The 17645-nt window shown below is 30.6% G+C and overlaps 2 protein-coding genes and 1 long non-coding RNA gene across 4 annotated transcripts; all 3 read left to right on the top strand.

The window, feature by feature from the left end:
- The first annotated feature begins 853 nt into the window (after positions 1-853).
- Positions 854-3018, top strand: LOC135121368 (uncharacterized). 2 transcript variants are annotated; one of them, XM_064045683.1, is made up of 11 exons: positions 854-914; positions 1004-1148; positions 1222-1364; positions 1424-1501; positions 1556-1614; positions 1674-1762; positions 1825-1969; positions 2098-2186; positions 2382-2532; positions 2587-2679; positions 2778-3018. In XM_064045683.1, exons 7-10 carry the CDS (start codon positions 1933-1935, stop codon positions 2607-2609), a joined length of 300 nt encoding a protein of 99 aa, XP_063901753.1. In that variant the 5' UTR covers positions 854-914; positions 1004-1148; positions 1222-1364; positions 1424-1501; positions 1556-1614; positions 1674-1762; positions 1825-1932; the 3' UTR covers positions 2610-2679; positions 2778-3018. The 2 variants fall into 2 exon arrangements, 1 of the variants encoding a protein (XP_063901753.1); XR_010278945.1 differs by lacking the exon at positions 2778-3018 and having other exon boundaries at positions 2027-2186; positions 2587-2673.
- Positions 3019-7159: 4141 nt separating this feature from the next.
- On the top strand, positions 7160-8729 carry LOC135121375 (GDP-Man:Man(3)GlcNAc(2)-PP-Dol alpha-1,2-mannosyltransferase-like). The gene is made up of 6 exons (XM_064045687.1): positions 7160-7175; positions 7216-7294; positions 7767-7846; positions 7911-8016; positions 8492-8554; positions 8610-8729. Exons 1-6 carry the CDS (start codon positions 7170-7172, stop codon positions 8687-8689), a joined length of 414 nt encoding a protein of 137 aa, XP_063901757.1. The 5' UTR covers positions 7160-7169; the 3' UTR covers positions 8690-8729.
- A 2003-nt stretch (positions 8730-10732) lies between these two features.
- LOC135121376 (uncharacterized) lies at positions 10733-12475 on the top strand. The gene is made up of 7 exons (XR_010278952.1): positions 10733-10805; positions 10992-11045; positions 11103-11210; positions 11260-11327; positions 11510-11637; positions 11902-12025; positions 12095-12475. It is a non-coding gene; the product is annotated as an uncharacterized LOC135121376 (long non-coding RNA).
- The last annotated feature ends 5170 nt before the right edge of the window (positions 12476-17645 follow it).

Genomic DNA, 17645 nt, shown 5'->3' with positions numbered 1-17645 from the left:
AATAAATAAAAAATGTTAAAATAATTACATCTACAAGGACAGAGAAGAGCGGGAAAAAGTAGAAATCAAGCGAATGACTTTGTAGCTAAGGTCTCTAAGGAAAGTTTATATTTCGTTAGAAGCGAGTACACCGAAGCTCTAAGTTTGAAACAAGCCTTGGTAAACAATATTTATAACCATTGGAGGCCCTGCTGTTTCTTATAAAATTTGTAGATTATATAATAACTTATATGTAAAGTTTCAACATGTATTTAGGTAGGTAAATGTTTTAGATAGTTAATCTAACTAGATAACGTTCAAGTGATATACATCTTAACATACAAATCCCAACTCTGCTCGCATGTGGTTAATAGATAGTTGTATGTTCCGCCATTTGCGGGCTTAATATTCTCAGTCTTTATTTTTTGTCACTTATATTGCGTTATATTATATGCAAACTCATGTATTTAAAAACCGATATAACTAAGAAAAAAAAGAGTATAAAAAACAATTTAAAGTTACTCTTTTTTTATTTTTTATAATTATTATAGCTAATGAGCCTAAGAAAAAAAAAAGAAAACAAAAAAGTCTATAAAATCCAAAAAGCTTATGCCATCAGAATTGAAAAGTGAGAAGGGGCTTAAAAAAAAAAGTTAACTGAAGAAAGGTATATAATTTATTTAAAATCTAAATAAACTTTTCTATTAACTTAAAATCCGTAACATTGAAGTTTCTCTCAACCTCGCTTTGGATGAAAATGTTATAAAGAAATTTCGAGAAGATAATGTTACTTACCTTTTTATTAAATAACTGGAATTTTAATGTTAACTAATAGTTTTCTTCTCTAGTTTATAACAGTGGAGTCCGATTACTCTTACAGACCAATAGTTACTTTTAAACTTTCGCTCTCTTTATTTTCTAAAGAATTATTACAGGTTTCTTATAAACTACACCATTTTTCATCCTTCCTGGATTTTTTTATATAATTAAAAATATATATTTTTTAAGGTTAACATTTTAATAGACTTGTAGAGATTTCAAAAAACCGTGCCCTATACAAGCTGGGGTGTGGTCGGTGAGCCTTGCCGGAAAAGACATTATTGGCATTGCGGTGACTGGCTCTGGTAAGACGTTAGCATTTGCTTTAACTTCTGTAAGGCGACTTCAAGGTTTGCTTTGCCACAGATTTTTAATTTTTATATATATATAAAATTGCAATTGAAGTTTTTTCTTTTAAACAAGAAAATCGGAGAACAAATTTTATAAAAATAGTCCTATTGTGCTAATACTTGCGCCAACAAGGGAGCTTGCCAGCCAGATTCATGAAATTTTTTAAGAAATTTCTACTAATGTAAAGGATGTACGTCGTGTTTGTATCTATGGAGGTCCGTTTTTACTTTAATGCTTTCCTCTCTTATAATAATTTTTTTATTACAACTTTAAGGAGTTTCTAAAATGCAGCAAGCAGGAATTATGAGCCAATCTTTTAACATTATGGTGGCCACTTCTGGTCGTTTATTGGGTGTTTATTCTTTTTAATATTTAATCGAAAATAGAAAATTAAATATTTAAACAGGATTGCTAGAATCTGGTAACATATTATTATCGAGAAGGTCCATACTTGTTCTAGTTGAAGTAATTAATTTCAATTGAAATTTAAAATTATTTAATTTCAAAGTAATTTTATTTACAAGCCCGACAGAACATTAGATAAAGGATTTGAGCCCGATATACGAAAAGTCATTTTCCATTTAAAAAATAAAAGACAAATTCTTAGGTTTAGGTTCGTTTTAAATTTTTTTTTGGCTAGATAAAAAAATTCTAATTAATTTTTCAAACATTCAGTGCTACTTGGTCTAAGGAAGTTCAGCTTCTTGCTAAAGACTATGCGAAATCCCGTCAAGATCACAACTAGCGGGCGCGCGTTACTGGCGATTACGTGCTTGACGCAACATGTGGAAGTTCTTCTGCCTCCGCATAAACGCTTCCGGTTTTTGCTTTAGTTTTTTTTTTATAAAGTTACGCGACTCTTTTTTTTTTTTTGTAGACTTTTGCAACACCTTAAAAAACTTTATACCGGGAAAAACTAAATCTTAATTTTCGTGCTTTACAAAAAAGAAGTTCCCCAAGTGGCGCAGTTCCTTCAGTCCAACGGTTATGGCGTCTTCGCGGTTCGTGGTGATATGTCACAGCCCGCCAGCACTAGCGTTAGTTTGTTATCGAAATTTTAAATTTACTTCAGATGAATTTAATTTTTAAAAATAACTTAAAAAATAAAATAATTATTAAATTAATTTTGAAAATTTTAAAAGTAAAAATTATAGTTAAAGTTGATGTAAATTTTATTTTCTATACATATTGTGAAGAACAAGGATAAGTATTATTAAGAACTTTCTTTGTAGTCCGTTAACAGTTTTAAAAGAGGGAAGATGCCAATTTTAATTGCCACCGACGTGTGTTCACGTGGCCTTGACATCCCTAAAGTCGAATTTGTGATAAACTATACATTCTCTCTGCCAGTGGAAGATTATGTTCATCGCATCGGGCGGACGAGTGAGCTCGCAAATATGTATTTTTTTTTCCTATCAAGATTCGCATTGCTTATAGGAAGAGCGGGAGAAGACGGGTGACCTACACTTTTTTTTACAGATTATGATAAACATCTTGGAGGCGCGCTCTGCGACGTTTTAAAAAGTTTTTGTATTTTAATTTTACGTATTTTTGCTTTTAAACGAATGCAGCCCTTTAAATTAAATTTATGCGACTCTTGTAATTTTGTTAATATTTTCCAATCACAGGTGCTAATCAGGAAATTCCACCCGCCCTGAAAAGTTTTCATATGCACCTACTAAAGCTAAACGTCATAAACTTAACGGTTTTTCTCTCGGATGTTAAATTTTTAAGCATTGCTGGATTCTTATTACTGAAAGGTCATTTTTGTAAACGACTCGCTGCCGTTGAAAGCGCCCACTAGAATTCTGTTTGAGGACTAATCACAGAATCTATTTTTTTTAATAATTAAAAAATAATTTTCTTTTTTTTTTGATTTTTTTTACTTCAAATTTAATTAATTTTTGGTTTTAGACTCCTTTATAAGTAGTGACTTATGCTATCGCTAACTTATAATATTGATCTAATATTAATATTTATTACATTAACGAAATACAAGTACTATAAGTCTAGCAATAGTAGCAATAAATGCTTTAAATTTTTATAATAAAGTTTTATAAGTCTGCGCTTATGATAACTAGCTTAACAAATCGGTGCGAAACGTATAGTGGATCTTACAAATACTATTTTTTTTCCCATCTTGTATATCTATAAGGCGGCTGTCTAACCGAAAATGGGTTAGTTTTGAGTAGGGCGACTTCAGAAATTGTCATTTTTATACTTGTTTAAAGCAATTTCACTTACACATTTACGCTGGCTAACATAATTTTATTCTATATTCAACTTTTATTTGAAAAAGTCGTTATTCTTAAAAAAAAATTCTTAAGTTTGTTTATAATTTGCCGAATACTTGTGTTAGAAATGGTTCAGGTGTTGTTTTGGCTTCCGTTAAATAACTAGTACTACATTTTTTACCGTTTTAGCTCGTGTTGAAGATGCCTTTAACAAAACTCAATAATTATTTATCCATAAGGTAGGGGCAGCTGAAAAAAGAGAGTTTTTGTTTCCGTCGCATAAAAAAAGGTAATAAAGACGGATATCTTTTTAAAAAATGACGGTCACAAATTGTAACTTAAACTAAACGCGTGAGCCAAGTACAAAAAATTTGAGAGCGTAGAATGTTTTTATAGTGTATTGCTTATTGTAATGGATCAGACGTGTCCTACTCTGTTTCATAATTTGGGAAAATTATTACACAGAATTGAGCAACTCTAGCCGTTACCTTGACATACAAAGGAAATAAGTAGCACCGTTTTAATCGATATTAATACTCAGAAACATTTAGTGCCTTCGACAAAGGAATTTCAAAAAAATTGCGAATCTTTTATGATGAACGCCAGTGGAAGCAGTAATTAAAGTCCACCTGCTAATTAAATGTGGAAGTACAAATTTTGATAATGAGCTTCTTTCATAATTAGTTTCTTTGCCGACAGTGCGTTCGTAAGCATTTTCCTCAAAAGTTGAGGTTAAACAATAAAATAATAATATATCATAGCTATGTTGACATAATATTTAAGATCACCCAGAAATCAGTAATATTCCAAAATAGACATAAACTTTTCATTTTATAATCTGCCTGCGCAAAAATAAAACTAACAAAATTTTGATTGAACTAAAACATTTGCAGCCCCCAATGGTAAACAGTTAAAGTTCTTGACGGCAAGCTACCTGGCTCTTGCCTGTCGGTTTCCATTTTCAATTAAAAAAACTCAGGAGATTTATCAAAAAAATTTAATAATTAAGTATTTGTATGGTATCAACAGGCGTAAATCCTAAATCTGATTTCAACATTTTTAAATTTGATTAAGAGCGATGAGTTTATTTTGCTTCTTTGTCTTCCTATATGAGCACAAACGGTTACCTTGCCAAAGGGTAGATTTTAAGATTGCCTTACTCTACTTTATCCATCCTAATACTATTACTCAATAAAACTTTTTGCTTTTTTTTTTTTAAAAGTTGAGTGGAGCTTTCATTTACTTAGAGTTCCATGAATGCCTGGAGCCCAGACAACCGAAATTCAGTTAAGTGTAGCGTTAATTCTGTCTCCACCTCTCGTAGTTCTTACGGTTTAGTTATTATAATATTAAGAAGAATGGTATTACCAAAACTCTCTTATTGAATTACATCGCCCCCCTTGCAAGTAAGTTGCTTTAAGATTTTACGTTCTTCTTACGCGCGGACATATTGTGAACCCTATAACTAATCAACGTGACACCTGTACGTGTACACGCGACTCTAGCACCTAACTTTTGAATAGCTATGTATTTTTTATCCAAAAAAAAACATTAGAGCTTATTAAGCTGAAATACAGAGCTAAAAATAAAAAGAAACTGCTAATAAGTTTGTAGTTGTGAATAACGTTTAAATACTTTAATAATAAAACATTAAATAAACTTATATCAAGTTAACTATTTTATTAAATTGTTTTTTCAATTAAGCCTCTTAAGCAGCTTTAAAATAACGCACTCTTCCAAACATCTTACTATATCTCGCTTTATACGCACTTTTTAAAATAAGTTAGCATTTTTCCTTCGCAGTTACCACGTTGCGGTAGTCTCCGTGTGCGGCATGGTTCCATTAGTCAACTACATTTCACGGATTTGGCTTTTTTTCATTCTTTGCTTCACTTTATATTTTGCAAAAGTTTATTTTATAGCCTCAACAAAACTTAAAGCACGTAAAAAATTAAAATTCAAAAAATATATAGGTTTTTTTCATCCTTTCAGCGAATTTGGAGGGGGTGCTGAACGGGTAATATTGAATCGTCGTAAAAACATTTATATACGAGATTTGGTAAAGCCTTTACTTACTGTTCTTTTTGTTCAGGTTTTGTGGTGTGCTATATTTTATCTCCAAAACTTATATCCTGACTTAAAAATCGTTGTTTATACAGGTTGCCTTTTTATTATTATAAGCATAAAGCCCTACACTAGCTGACTTTATTTTTAGAGGGAGACCATAGCAAAGAAACTATCGTTGACACCGTAAAGCGACAGTTTAATTTTAATATAAAAGGGAAAAATTTGAAATTTATTTATTTAAAAAGAATAAAGTGGATTTATCCGACACGGTTTTCTTAAAATTATTCATAATAATAACAAAATAATTGATTCAATAGTTGAATAACTATTGCTCTTGTTATTACATGAACAATTATAAATTATTGTACCTTTAGCTATCGGTCTCTAAGGCTTCTATGTGTCGCCCTTGGGTCCATCTATCTTGGCATCGAGGCCTTTGAAAAGTTTGTCCCCGATCTATTTGTAGATACGATGGGCTATGCTTTTGTGATACCTCTATTCAAAGTTATTTTAAATTAAATTTACTTTTTTTTTTAGCTGTAATATAAAATTACCTTATTAATTTAATTTAGAAATTCGGAAAGTGTAAAACTGCCGGCTACGTGCATTATCCTTTTATAAGTTTTGATAATGTTGAGGATTTACCTAAAAATAAAACATTTCAAACGGTTTTAAAAAGGCTGTATTACAAGTAATTAAATTTTTTCATTAAATTTTTAAAAACTTATTTTTTCTATATTTTTGTAGGTTTTTAATATTTTTTTACCGTCAAGCGGGCTACTATTTTGACGAGGTTATGGTGAACTCTCGATGGACTTTTGAGCGGATGGAACTTTTATGGGAGCGCTCTCTAAGTCTTTGCCTTTATTTTTTTTTTTGCATTTATCAAGTTATTTATTATATTTATATATATACTAAAGTGACTTATTTTTTTTTTCTGCATCATTTAAATTATTTATAAAATTTATATTTATTATAAGTAGTTTTAATATTTTTTCTGTAATTAAATTATTTATAATATTTATATATACCTATTAGTAAAATTTATACTATTTATAATCATATTAAAATTAGCCTGTTAATTTTCTTTCCAGATTATTTAAAATATTTGTAATGTTTATATTTATAATTAAGTAGCCTTTAAATTTTTTATCGTAGTAATTAAATTATTTATAATATTTATATTATATTTAAGTGCATTAACTAATTTATTTAGAATATTAATAACATTTATATAATTTAGCCTTTTAAATTTTATTTATTGCTTTAATCAATTTAAACATATTTATAATTATAAATATAATTTTTTTCTGCAATAACTAAATTATTGATAATGTTAGTAATTATATCCATTTACAACTTTAATTATATTATTTATACATTACTGCTTTCATTTATTTAATCTATATTTTTTATACGTCAGTTATTGTAAAAAGAAAGATGTAAAAGAAATTTATTTTTTCATATAAATAAAAGTATTATTACATATAAATATTCGTTTTATTAAAATCTCATTTTTTTCTGAATTAATTAAATTTTAGATAATATTATTTTGCCCGTTGCTTTAATCAATTTATTTATCATAAATATAATTTTCTATAACTAGAATTAGTGCATCCTCCCTGCAGTACTGAGGCTTTCGGCCGATTACCTTTAAGCGAAAAGCAAGACAACACTATAATATCGCTTGCACATTTCCGTCCCGAAAAAAAACACGCGATGCAGGTTGGATCTTTTTTTTTTAAATTTAATTTTTTTTTTACAGCTTCATATACTTCGAAGATATTTTGATCTTTTTCCTGCAAGAAAGACGGCCGTCCGGTTAATTATCCTTGGAAGTTGTCGTAATGCTTTCATGAAATTTATATATATAATTTATTTATATATAAAAGCTTATGAAATGCTTTCGCCATATTCGAATTAATTTTTATAATTTTTTTTTTAGATGGTTGCTTGTCTTTCATTTCTATTTAATTTTTATAATAAAAGTTGCTTATGTATTTCTTCTTTGGTGTATTGTTAATTGTCTTTAATTAATTTTAATTTATATAATAAAAGTTGTCTGTGAATTCTTTCGCCATATTCTTTTTAAATTTTAAATTTCATAATTAGAAGATTGTTCTTTGTCTTTCCCTTTAAATTAACTTATATAATAAAAGTTACTTATAAATTCCTTTTGACGTACTCGTAGTGATTCCTTTTGTATTTCTTCTTCAGGTGATCGTTATTTGTTTTAATTTATATTAATTTGTAGAACAAGAGTTTACGAATTGCTTTCGCCATTCTTTTATTTAAAATTTTTAAATTTTTTTTCAGATGATCCAAATTATTTAACGGGTCTAAAAGATTTAGCCTGGAGTCTTGGCATCAACCACCGCGTCGACTTTATAGTAAATGTACTTAAAAGTTTAATCCTTATCGGAGATTTTGCTCGATTTGATTAATTGTTTTTTTTTATAGGTACCGTTTGGTAAAGTATTAGAGGAGCTGCAGAAGGCCGGAATTGGTTTACACACAATGAAAGACGAGCATTTCGGGATCGGGATTGTGGAATTAATGCTGGCAGGTCTTTTGATTTTTCCGTCATTGATTGATTATTTTAAAAAGAAGAGGAATTTGCTTTTTTAGATGTGCTTAGAATTAATCGTCTACTGATTTGAATCTAAATTCTATGAGATTTAAAATCGATTAAGTGCTAAAGATTATTAATTACAGGATATAATATTTTCTATTAAGCACTGATTAGAGCGCAGGATTGAGTAAATTTTATCATGTTATTCTATTATACGCACAAAGTGCAATACCTTGAACTGTTCCTATAAAAGTTAGAATTTTTTTAAACCAGAATAATTAGAGCTTTTGCATTCGTTAAGTTTTGATAAATCTTAATCAGTTATATCAATTAAATCGACTAAAGCTAGACTGGAAGAGATTAGCATCAGTAACGCATTTCATCTAATTTGAGATTAAATTAAAGAGTTATTAAAAATAAGTTTGCATAATAAAATAAAAATCAGTCATCATTGTTCTTTACTTTTTAGGGGCGATTCCTATAGCGCATAATTCTGGAGGCCCCCGGGACGATATAATTAAGGAAGACGTTGGTGGGTCTACTTATAATAAATTTCATAATAATTTCAATTTAATTTTATTTTGAAGGATTTTTGGCATCCGACGTTGATGAATACGTTGACAAGCTCGACCATATATTCCAACTTCAACAATCTCAGCGCGGCTAAGCGCTAGACGTTTTTCGGAAGATAACTTTCAGAAAGCTTTTATTGATTGTCTTAACGGGTTACTTTAATGTTTATGAAGAACTTTGTCTAATAAATAATTTTATCAAGTTTATAAAATAATTTCGGTTTCTAATGTTATTTTTTCTAACACTTTCTTTACTTTATATAATTTTCTGAGCTGGCAATTCTTTTTAATTATTATAAAATAATATTACGTACAATCTTATTAAAGTAAAGAAGAGTAAATAAAATTTTATTAGAAGCTGGTTATTCATTTCTTTGTGCTACACATTCAATTGTTCTTGCGAATTCTTTTTAAATTTCCTCTAAAAAACCATATAAACTACCCGAAAAACTTTTACAGTTTTTACTGAATAATTAAAAAAAGTTTTATTAAATTTTAATAAGTATGAATTACCACTTACTTGCGCTACCTACTACGTTCTTATATGAAAACTTAAACAGTTGATCTGTTTTTTCTAGTTCTTTTTTTTTTACGTTTTCTTAAAGAAGTATTTATACTATCATAAAAACCATTTACAAAACTTTTTTTCTCACTGACTAAATAAAAAGAAAGAGTTTCTTAGAGTAAACTAAACGCCGATTATCAATTTTTGCGCTACCATAATACCGTACACTTTAATTTTTTAGCTTTTCTTTTAAGTTCTTTTAAGGGGCATAGAAACTACCACAAAAACTTTTACCGGAAGAGAAGGTGCTATTTTATCTTACTACCGAACCAAATGTTCGCAGACTGTCTGGTGAAATTATTTTCTTATAAAATAAAGGGTACTGTAATCAAGATGTAAGCCCTTTTTATTTTTTAATCTTTATATTCCCGAAGAGTATGCGTGTTAAAAGAATGTGTTTAGTTATAGGAGATCGGCGGAGTATGGTTATTTAATTAAAAAAAGAAATTTTAAATCAATCAGCGGTTTAAACGTTTTAAAGAAATTTTGCATAAATTTTTTTATTAAGCAAAAAGGTTTTAAAGATTTATTCGATGTTAATAAGTGAAAACAAACCAGGTATCGAAAAGTTTTATATAAGAGAACTTTCATCGCAGAAAAAAGGTTATATATCATAAATCTAAAAAGATTTGGACATTTATCTCCCCTCTAAATTTTTTTCAGCAGTCTATATATCCCACTTAGTTTACTATAAATAAAAAAATAAATTATGGCTCATACTTAAGTTTAATCTAAATATATTAAAGCTATAATTTATAAGTACAAGGCTTTTGCTGCTTGTTTTTTCCCTTAAGTTAATACTCTTTTTTGGAAAAATGTGTAAGGTAGTAAAAAACTTTATATTGATAAGGCGGTCTAAGAGAATTGTTTTTAGCATAATTTTTTTTTAACTAATATATAGATAACTATAGTTTAGTATTGTGAGGTGAACCGTGAGTAGGGATACTAACTATTATTCTTCAACGTACTTGCGTTTATATCTTAGGCAACCTAACTTATTTAATAAGCTTAATAACAATAGTTGTACGGCTCTAAATTTATTTAAAATAAAAAAAGTAGATAACAAAATGTTTTTATTAAAATAATCATAAATCTAGATTATCTAAGGCGGTTACAAAGAGTAAATGATATGTCCTGTAGAGTAATATCCCAAAGAAAGAGTTTATAGCTCGAAAAAATTTTCAAATAACGCGAGTCGTGTGGTATGGGGCGCTGTTCCTCATGGAAGAGAAGAATGCTACCTGCTAGTCTTTACAAATCTTTTTTTAAGTATGAACAAGCGCAACCGAAACCGAACTGGAGTTTCCTATAACCCCCTTGCGCCTTTTAACGTTTGTATAAAGAAAAATTGTAGGTGCATTGGGTTATTTATCCATTCTTCGTTTTACGCTTTTATGGATTCCTTAAACGTAGAGGAGTCGATAAAGATTTTTTAGAAATTGGGAGAGAAAGTCGAAAATTATTACAAGAAGGATTCGACTTTATTTTTCGGTTTAAACTAAAACCGGTTTCAACGACAGTAAATCATTTCTTTTGAAAAAAAAACTAAAAATTTTATTATTTTTGATTACAGGAAGTTAATGCTTTATTTACAAACGATATAACTTGGAATATACGTAGACAGAGTGTAACTTTTGACAGAACAGGTACCGATTTAGCTAATGTAAGGTTAACTTGGCTAAGTTATCTTTAGCCTAGCCACTTTTTCTTATTATTTTTGTAATTAAAAATCCTTACCTTTTTCATTCTATTTAGTTAACTTGTATTGCCTTGTTACAATTAGATTACCTTATAAATGTCATTTGAAAAGTTTTTTATAATTTTTTTTATAGGGCTAAAAGACGATTTCTTTCTTTTTGACACTGAACTTTCGACTTTTCATTTTGGTTATATACTTTACAGTTAATACTTTTAATTTATTTTATTCCGAGATTATTTTTTAGGTAAAGCAAGCGCTTATATATGTTTGGGAAGAAAAAATAAATTTTTCTTTTGCTATGTAAATAAGGTTTTGGATGCTGACACTTTTGCGCCATATACTAAATTTGGCTGTAATTAAATATACTTTTTCTTTGCTTTCGGGTAATAAATTTCTTTAAGGCTTTTATAGTAATAAAATTGCTTGTGGAAATGCCTACTTGGATTTTATGAGAATTTTTCGTTGGGTGGTGAGTGCTGTACTTAATTTATAAATTATAATATTTATATTTAAAATAATTTAAAATTTAAAATAAATATTGCATATAGCTTATTTTAAACTTTCTGCTTTTTATATAGAAAACTTTATCATATTTTATCTTCAACTAATCATTTTCTTTTATTTTTTATATTATTTTAATTAAACTTTTAGGCACTTTTGTCATAAAGCCGAACAATTCCATAATTGTCGGTGTCCGAAGCGAGCCTCTTCTTGATCGTCGCTCGCTTGAATTCCCACTAGAGCATCGCGGTAAATTTCATCGTCTGCGCACTGGTCAGGTATACACAATATTGTTGGCTAATCTTTCTTCCTTAGATTTAATTAACTTTTACATATTTTAATTACAATATTATTGACTCATTTTATTTATACAGATTTTAAGAAACAACTATAATTGACTTTTATTTTTTCCTTAATTCCATATTTTTTTACGAAAATTATTGTCTCAATTTTTTCTTTCATCTGATTTTTTATTTATAAAAATTCCGATACACGAATATAATCGGCTCATTTCACCCTTTTTCCATTTTTTTTTTACCAAGTCTAAATGGCCGCCGGACTACTTCTTGAGTTTCTGCGGATTTGTTTCTGGCCGTTTCCTGTCCGCCGCTTATGTCCAGTCCATGCTCTTACCGTTCGAACGATCCCTTCACCGATTATTTTTGGGTTTCTTATTTGCCGTGCCGCTCGCACAGCTCTTAAAATTAAATTTTTAATTTTTTAATTTTTTTTAAGGTGGAGAATTTTCTCACCAATCAGATCGACCGCTTTTTTTTTTTCGAACTTAGAAAGTGGGAAAGGGTCTTCGTGTTCCAGTCTTGCGCTGCCTTTTTATAAAAAAAATCCCACCAATGTTTTAGCGGTGGGCGTTTTATGGCAGCCGCTGAGAAATTTAGCTTTAAAATTAATATTAGATTCTCGAGGCATTAATTTATTTTTTTATAGTTTCATTTTAATTTCTGGTTATTACTTATAATATGAAAGGGGTTTGCGGTGCACTGGTTGCCTTGCAATCGCGCCGGTCTTCCATAACTTTTACATTGGCCGGATCAACTCATAGTGTTGTGGAGCGAAGCTCTCTTATACTTGGCTGCTTTTTTTCAATCGACAGCTCTTAGAAATTATAAAAATTTTTTGATCTGCAAAAAATTTACATTCTCTACTTAACTTTTAATAAAACTTTCAAAAGATTTAATTTGTCAATTTTGAACTTTATTATTAGGGAAGCACACTTTTTTTTTAGGTTCGTGTATAATTAAGAGTAATTTAGTTTAGCGGAGCTCTAATTTAAAATTACTTTGAGATTGATTGAGAATAATAAAGTTTTTATTTTTTTTTAAACAGGGAACGTTTAGTTTAAATATAATTGCTTCCAATATAGTTTTGGTATATTAATATAACAAAGTTATTGCATAAGCGTTTATTAGTCTAAAGTTTACCAAGTACGAGAATCTATAATTTATTTATAAAATTTTTCATTCACAAAATCTGAGCGTATCTTATAAATTTAAAGCTCTAAAAGCACTTTAAAAAAAAAGGAGGACGTTATAAACATCTTAAAAAAAAAGTTATAAATAGCAAACTTTCGCCGTTTAAAGCTAACTTTCTTATATTGGGACTATAGAATTCGAGAAAAAGTAATTTAGTAGTAATTATTATTTAAATCTCATAAATTAGTAATAAAAATATATTTTAAAGCGGTTAACTGCTCCATCTAATATGATAAACAAATAAAGAGGCAATTGTTGTCAGTTATTCTTAAATAAAACCGAATTACTCATAAACAGAACAGCCAAGAAGAAGCTTTTGTGAAAATTTTTACAACCAAACTATATACGTCCCTTTCATTCTGAGGTTTAAAAGTTTTGAAAAACTTACTTTTTATATTAGTAACGAAGAGGAGGGGAGTATAAAGAATGGTACTTATTAATATACTATAGCAAACAAAAAATATGTGCTCATCATAAACCCTTTTGCAAAATGCTGATCACTTATAGGAGAGCTTTCTATTAAAAAAAAAAGTTTTTTTACTTTACTATTATGTTATTTATTATTATTATTATTTAAATGTATTAATTATTAGAAGGTTTCCAAGTATCGCTTTTGTGTATTCATCTGACACAGTCGCCTCTCATCCTTATTTTTCTTTTAAAAAAGAGAAACAAAGTATTCCATTGTTTTCTCAGACTAAACGTAGTCAGGTTTTAAGGAAGTTGCGTCTCTTACATGTAGCAACCTATCATAGTAAAACTCAGATGTTATTGTGCTTCTCAGTTTAATAGACAAGCTGCTATAATCTTTTGGAGGTAGTATGCCAGGGATAAGAAATAATAAAGGAGTTATTATTATTCACTTTATTTTTAATAGCCTACAACCTTTATTATATTTTAAGTTCTTAATGCACAATCTACATCACTTTACCGCGCTACAAGAAAAAAAAAAAAAAACAATTTTATAAGGGGGATAGCCCTTGAAGAAGAGTACCCACTCGAAAGGGGTTGCTATTTAGCGCCCTCTGTCAAAGTTATACTTAAACGTTCATATATTCAAATATATTACTTTTTATTAAAACCTAACCCGTGCTTCAGGGAAAAGAACTTAATTTTATAAAGAGCCACTATTAACTAATAAGGCATAACTAAAGGTAATTATAGCTAAATTGATTTTTTATTATTTGTGCTAATAACACTGGCTGGCCTCACGCGCGATTAACAGTTAATCGCTCTACAGAGTGAAGATGATGAAACATCATAACATTCTTAGCAAGGGCGCTTTCCTAATCCCAGCTAAATAGTAAAGGTATCAAGAAACAACTAAAAATAAGAACAATAATACCAGATGTAATACCAGCATATTAAGATTTAATACCGTTATAGATTAATATAACGTAGTATAATTTAGCTACATTCCCTTAAACATACCTATGAATTGTAATGGTAGGAAGTGTACTAGCGAAAGTCATAAATTAGAGTTTGTCTTACTAAATCATTATGGTAAAAACTGGCCCTACTTAGCATTTCGTAAAATTTTAGATAAACAATCTTAAATAGGCTACTAGGTTAAATAACCTATAAGGGGCCCATTTACTTCCTCGAAGATAACAAAGAAACTAACAGTAAAGACAAGATACAGGCTAGAATAAAGAGCTAAAGCCTCCTTACTTTTAGAACAATAACCAAATCCAAGCTTTCTACGCAGAATGACCACGTGCTTAAATATAGTTAGAATCCTCACATATACAGTGTGGCCCACCAGTATAATTGTGCATGTTGCCCAGAAACTAAGAATTATCCACCCCCACTTTCAGAATGCGATTTTGTAGAGTTTAGAGTCGTTTTAATATGTTTTTTTAAAGGATTTTATATAGGCCAACCATCAGCATCGTACAAGCAATTTATGTAAAACAAGCTTGTTTTTTAATTTTTTCTACATAAGAGTAAAACGGCTATGTAATAACCTAAGAAAGATGTGGAGTCTAGCTTAGTTTGTCCTTAATTATTAGCCTAGATAGCTCAAAAGATAATAATTATACAAAAAATAATTAAAACAGATCTCTTTTAAAACGTAGTGTGGGGCAATTTCAATTAAAAACGCAACTAAGATAGAGGGTTAGTATACGAAACAGAAAGCATTCTAAAGACCAACCTGCACTATTTCTAATAAATTATAAACATCTATAACAAACAGCGCGGGCAAGGGCGTGATAAGGAACAAAGAGACCTGGAGAACAGCATAAAGTTTAGGTTTACTAATATTACCACCAATTTTAGCTACTCTCTACGCAGACCACTTAATATGGTTAATAAAATTGATGATATATTTAAAGACAATTTTAATTTAGATCGCATAAAGCGTTTCTTCGATTTAAAACTTTTTAAAAATTATACACTCATAGAGCGTCGCGGGTTGGTGGAGACTTAAGCATTTCTGAAAGACATGTAAGTTTCTGTATCCAGGAATAGTGTCCAGTGATTTCCGGCACACACTCATTATAAGTAGCGGCCGCGCTCAAAAAAAAGAGCTGTGCAATGAGATCTTTAGATAATATGGCGCGCCAGCCATCAGCCCAGTTACTTGTTTTGTCTCCCAAAATAAGAAAATCTTCGCCATAACAGGCCGCACACTCATGTGTAAGCGCAGTTTGTATACAAACACCTTGCCTTTTACGCACATCAGCGGGTAGCGCGCCTGTACCACCCTCTTGACTTTCCCACAAGATGTGCGCGGTGTTGTCCCCACGACAGCTTCTCATCGAAAATTATATTGTGTTTTGCTCTAAGGCCTTATAAAACTCTCCTGGCGGCGTTGACACAAAAGGTGCAACGTTCAGCACTGACGAGAAAAGTTAGCCTTGCGGATCCCTTGGGAATAGTGGGTGTACTGAATACGGCGCGGTGGCGTCACGAACACCAAAGGCGCAACAAGTGCTCTGAAAGCCCAACGTACGCGGATTGTTAATAAAGCCTTCGTGCCAAACACGATTGAACGTCCTTTTTACAATGTCTAGAAAGACGTTTTTCGAAAACTTTTCAAAATTAAAGTATGTTTTGTCCACTAATCGAGATGTAAGAGCAGCTGTGGTTTAGAGTGACCTCGCCTGAATCCAAACTCGAATTTTCAAAATATTTCTCGCGTTACTATAACGCCCTAAAGATGGCGCAGCAGAAGCCTTCCCACCGCTGAGAGCAGGGTGCAGCGGTGTTCGGGAAGCACCTTTATAGTGGCCGTTTCAAGCGTTAACGCGTGGAGTAAAGCGCCACCTGCAATATCTGTTTCAACACCTCTTTAGAGGTTTATCGTCAATAATAAATGCTTTATCGCTTTTGGTTACAGTCACCCCATTTTTTTTTAATGAGGTTGTTGGTAATAAATTTTAATTCAACTGACAAAGCGCCAAAAAGATGGCCGTTCTTCTTCGTTCTCTCGGTTCCTCCCCAAATTGACTTTTGTAAAGTGCAGTTAGCCCTTCTTTGATATGTCTAAAAGAGGAATTGATATCAGTTTGTCGTTGAAAATTAGCGTAGTAGCGGCCAAAGCATTTCATCCTCCGGCTTTGACGAATCAGATTTATTAAATAGTCCGATTACGAACAGAACGATACACGATATTGACATCAGAGGTCTTCACGGCGGTATGAGGAGAAGATGCCGCGCAGTCAAACGAGACGGATTTTGTATATTGACGCTTTAACTGTAGCTGTTAGATAGTCCATTCTAAGAACTTGCAAGGCCTGGACCTTGCTATAATCTTGCTTTACCCACAACGAGCAGGACGGGTAGGTGATCCGATGTGACTTTGCCCCGCGCTTCGACCGCTCGTAGCGTCGCTCGTTCTCTTTCACACATAATAGATTACTTTTTTTGCAGCTCCTCCAGGTAGGTTATACCTGCTTAAGTATTATTTTGTTAGCACTTATATTTAAACTTTTATTCGGATTTTGCTAACTAATAAGCTATGAAACTTCGGCAGCTTTCTTGTTTTGTAAGTATTTATTTATGAGTAAAATAAAATTTACGTTCTGGGTTAAAGGTTTCGCTTGACGTGGGTTATCTAAATTTAGGAATTTTAATTGTGTTTTATGTTTTATGTCGAGTTAATTTTATATTTTTAATTTAAATCGCAGTTTCTCTATTTCTCCGTTATGAACAAATAATGAAAAACACGCCTTTAGAAATTAAGGAGTAGTTACTGAAATTGAGGCTTTAAGATTGTAAATAACCCTATTGTCTCTCGTGACCGCGGCTGGTGGCTTAAATAATAACTACCTTATATTAATATCGAATCTTTGGCGTTCAAACAATTCTGTTATTGAAACTCAAGTAATTTTTTGCCAGTTATTTAAAAAGCAGCACTATAAATCTTGGGATTTATTCGTTCTTTAACAATATTAAAAAAAACTTTCCTGAATATGGATACGTCAGCCTCATTCAAGCTATTTTGCCATCACCTTTAACCTTGCTAACCTCTAAATCTCAGCCCATAAGTTAGTTAGTATTAGAATATAAAACTGCAAAGTCGTTAAACTTTTATAAGAATTATACCAGTTAAGACGTCTCTTAAACTATTGGCATAGATTTTTTAACTCGCGGGCTGAAGTTATAACCTGAAGTTACCTATCGCGAATAAATTAAATTCCTTCAAGAGGGCATGTTAAAAATTTCCGTAGCCCTCCTTTATAACTACACAAAAATTTTCCAAGTAATAAGCTATAAAAACTGCAAGCCATGTTAAATTAGTGATCACGATGGAGGAATAGCAGCGAGCTTGCATTTACGATAATGCAAAA

The sequence above is a fragment of the Zophobas morio genome, unplaced genomic scaffold, assembly GCF_036711695.1.
Source record: "Zophobas morio isolate AGI-343-1 ecotype UQ-CSIRO unplaced genomic scaffold, CSIRO_AGI_Zmor_V1 ptg000568l, whole genome shotgun sequence".
Lineage (NCBI taxonomy): Eukaryota > Metazoa > Arthropoda > Insecta > Coleoptera > Tenebrionidae > Zophobas > Zophobas morio.
This window is presented reverse-complemented; position numbering and strand designations above follow the sequence as displayed.

Bases quoted from the DNA above. Each gene is read 5' to 3' on its own strand.
- LOC135121368 (XM_064045683.1), top strand. From the start codon at position 1,933: ATGTGGAAGTTCTTCTGCCTCCGCATAAACGCTTCCG. The intron at 1,970-2,097 runs GTTTTTGCTTTA...TTTACAAAAAAG, and splicing joins CCTCCGCATAAACGCTTCCG to AAGTTCCCCAAGTGGCGCAG. The intron at 2,187-2,381 runs GTTAGTTTGTTA...CTTTCTTTGTAG, and splicing joins CACAGCCCGCCAGCACTAGC to TCCGTTAACAGTTTTAAAAG.
- LOC135121375 (XM_064045687.1), top strand. The intron at 7,295-7,766 runs GTAATGCTTTCA...ATTTTTTTTCAG, and splicing joins AATTATCCTTGGAAGTTGTC to ATGATCCAAATTATTTAACG. The intron at 8,555-8,609 runs GTGGGTCTACTT...TTTATTTTGAAG, and splicing joins TATAATTAAGGAAGACGTTG to GATTTTTGGCATCCGACGTT.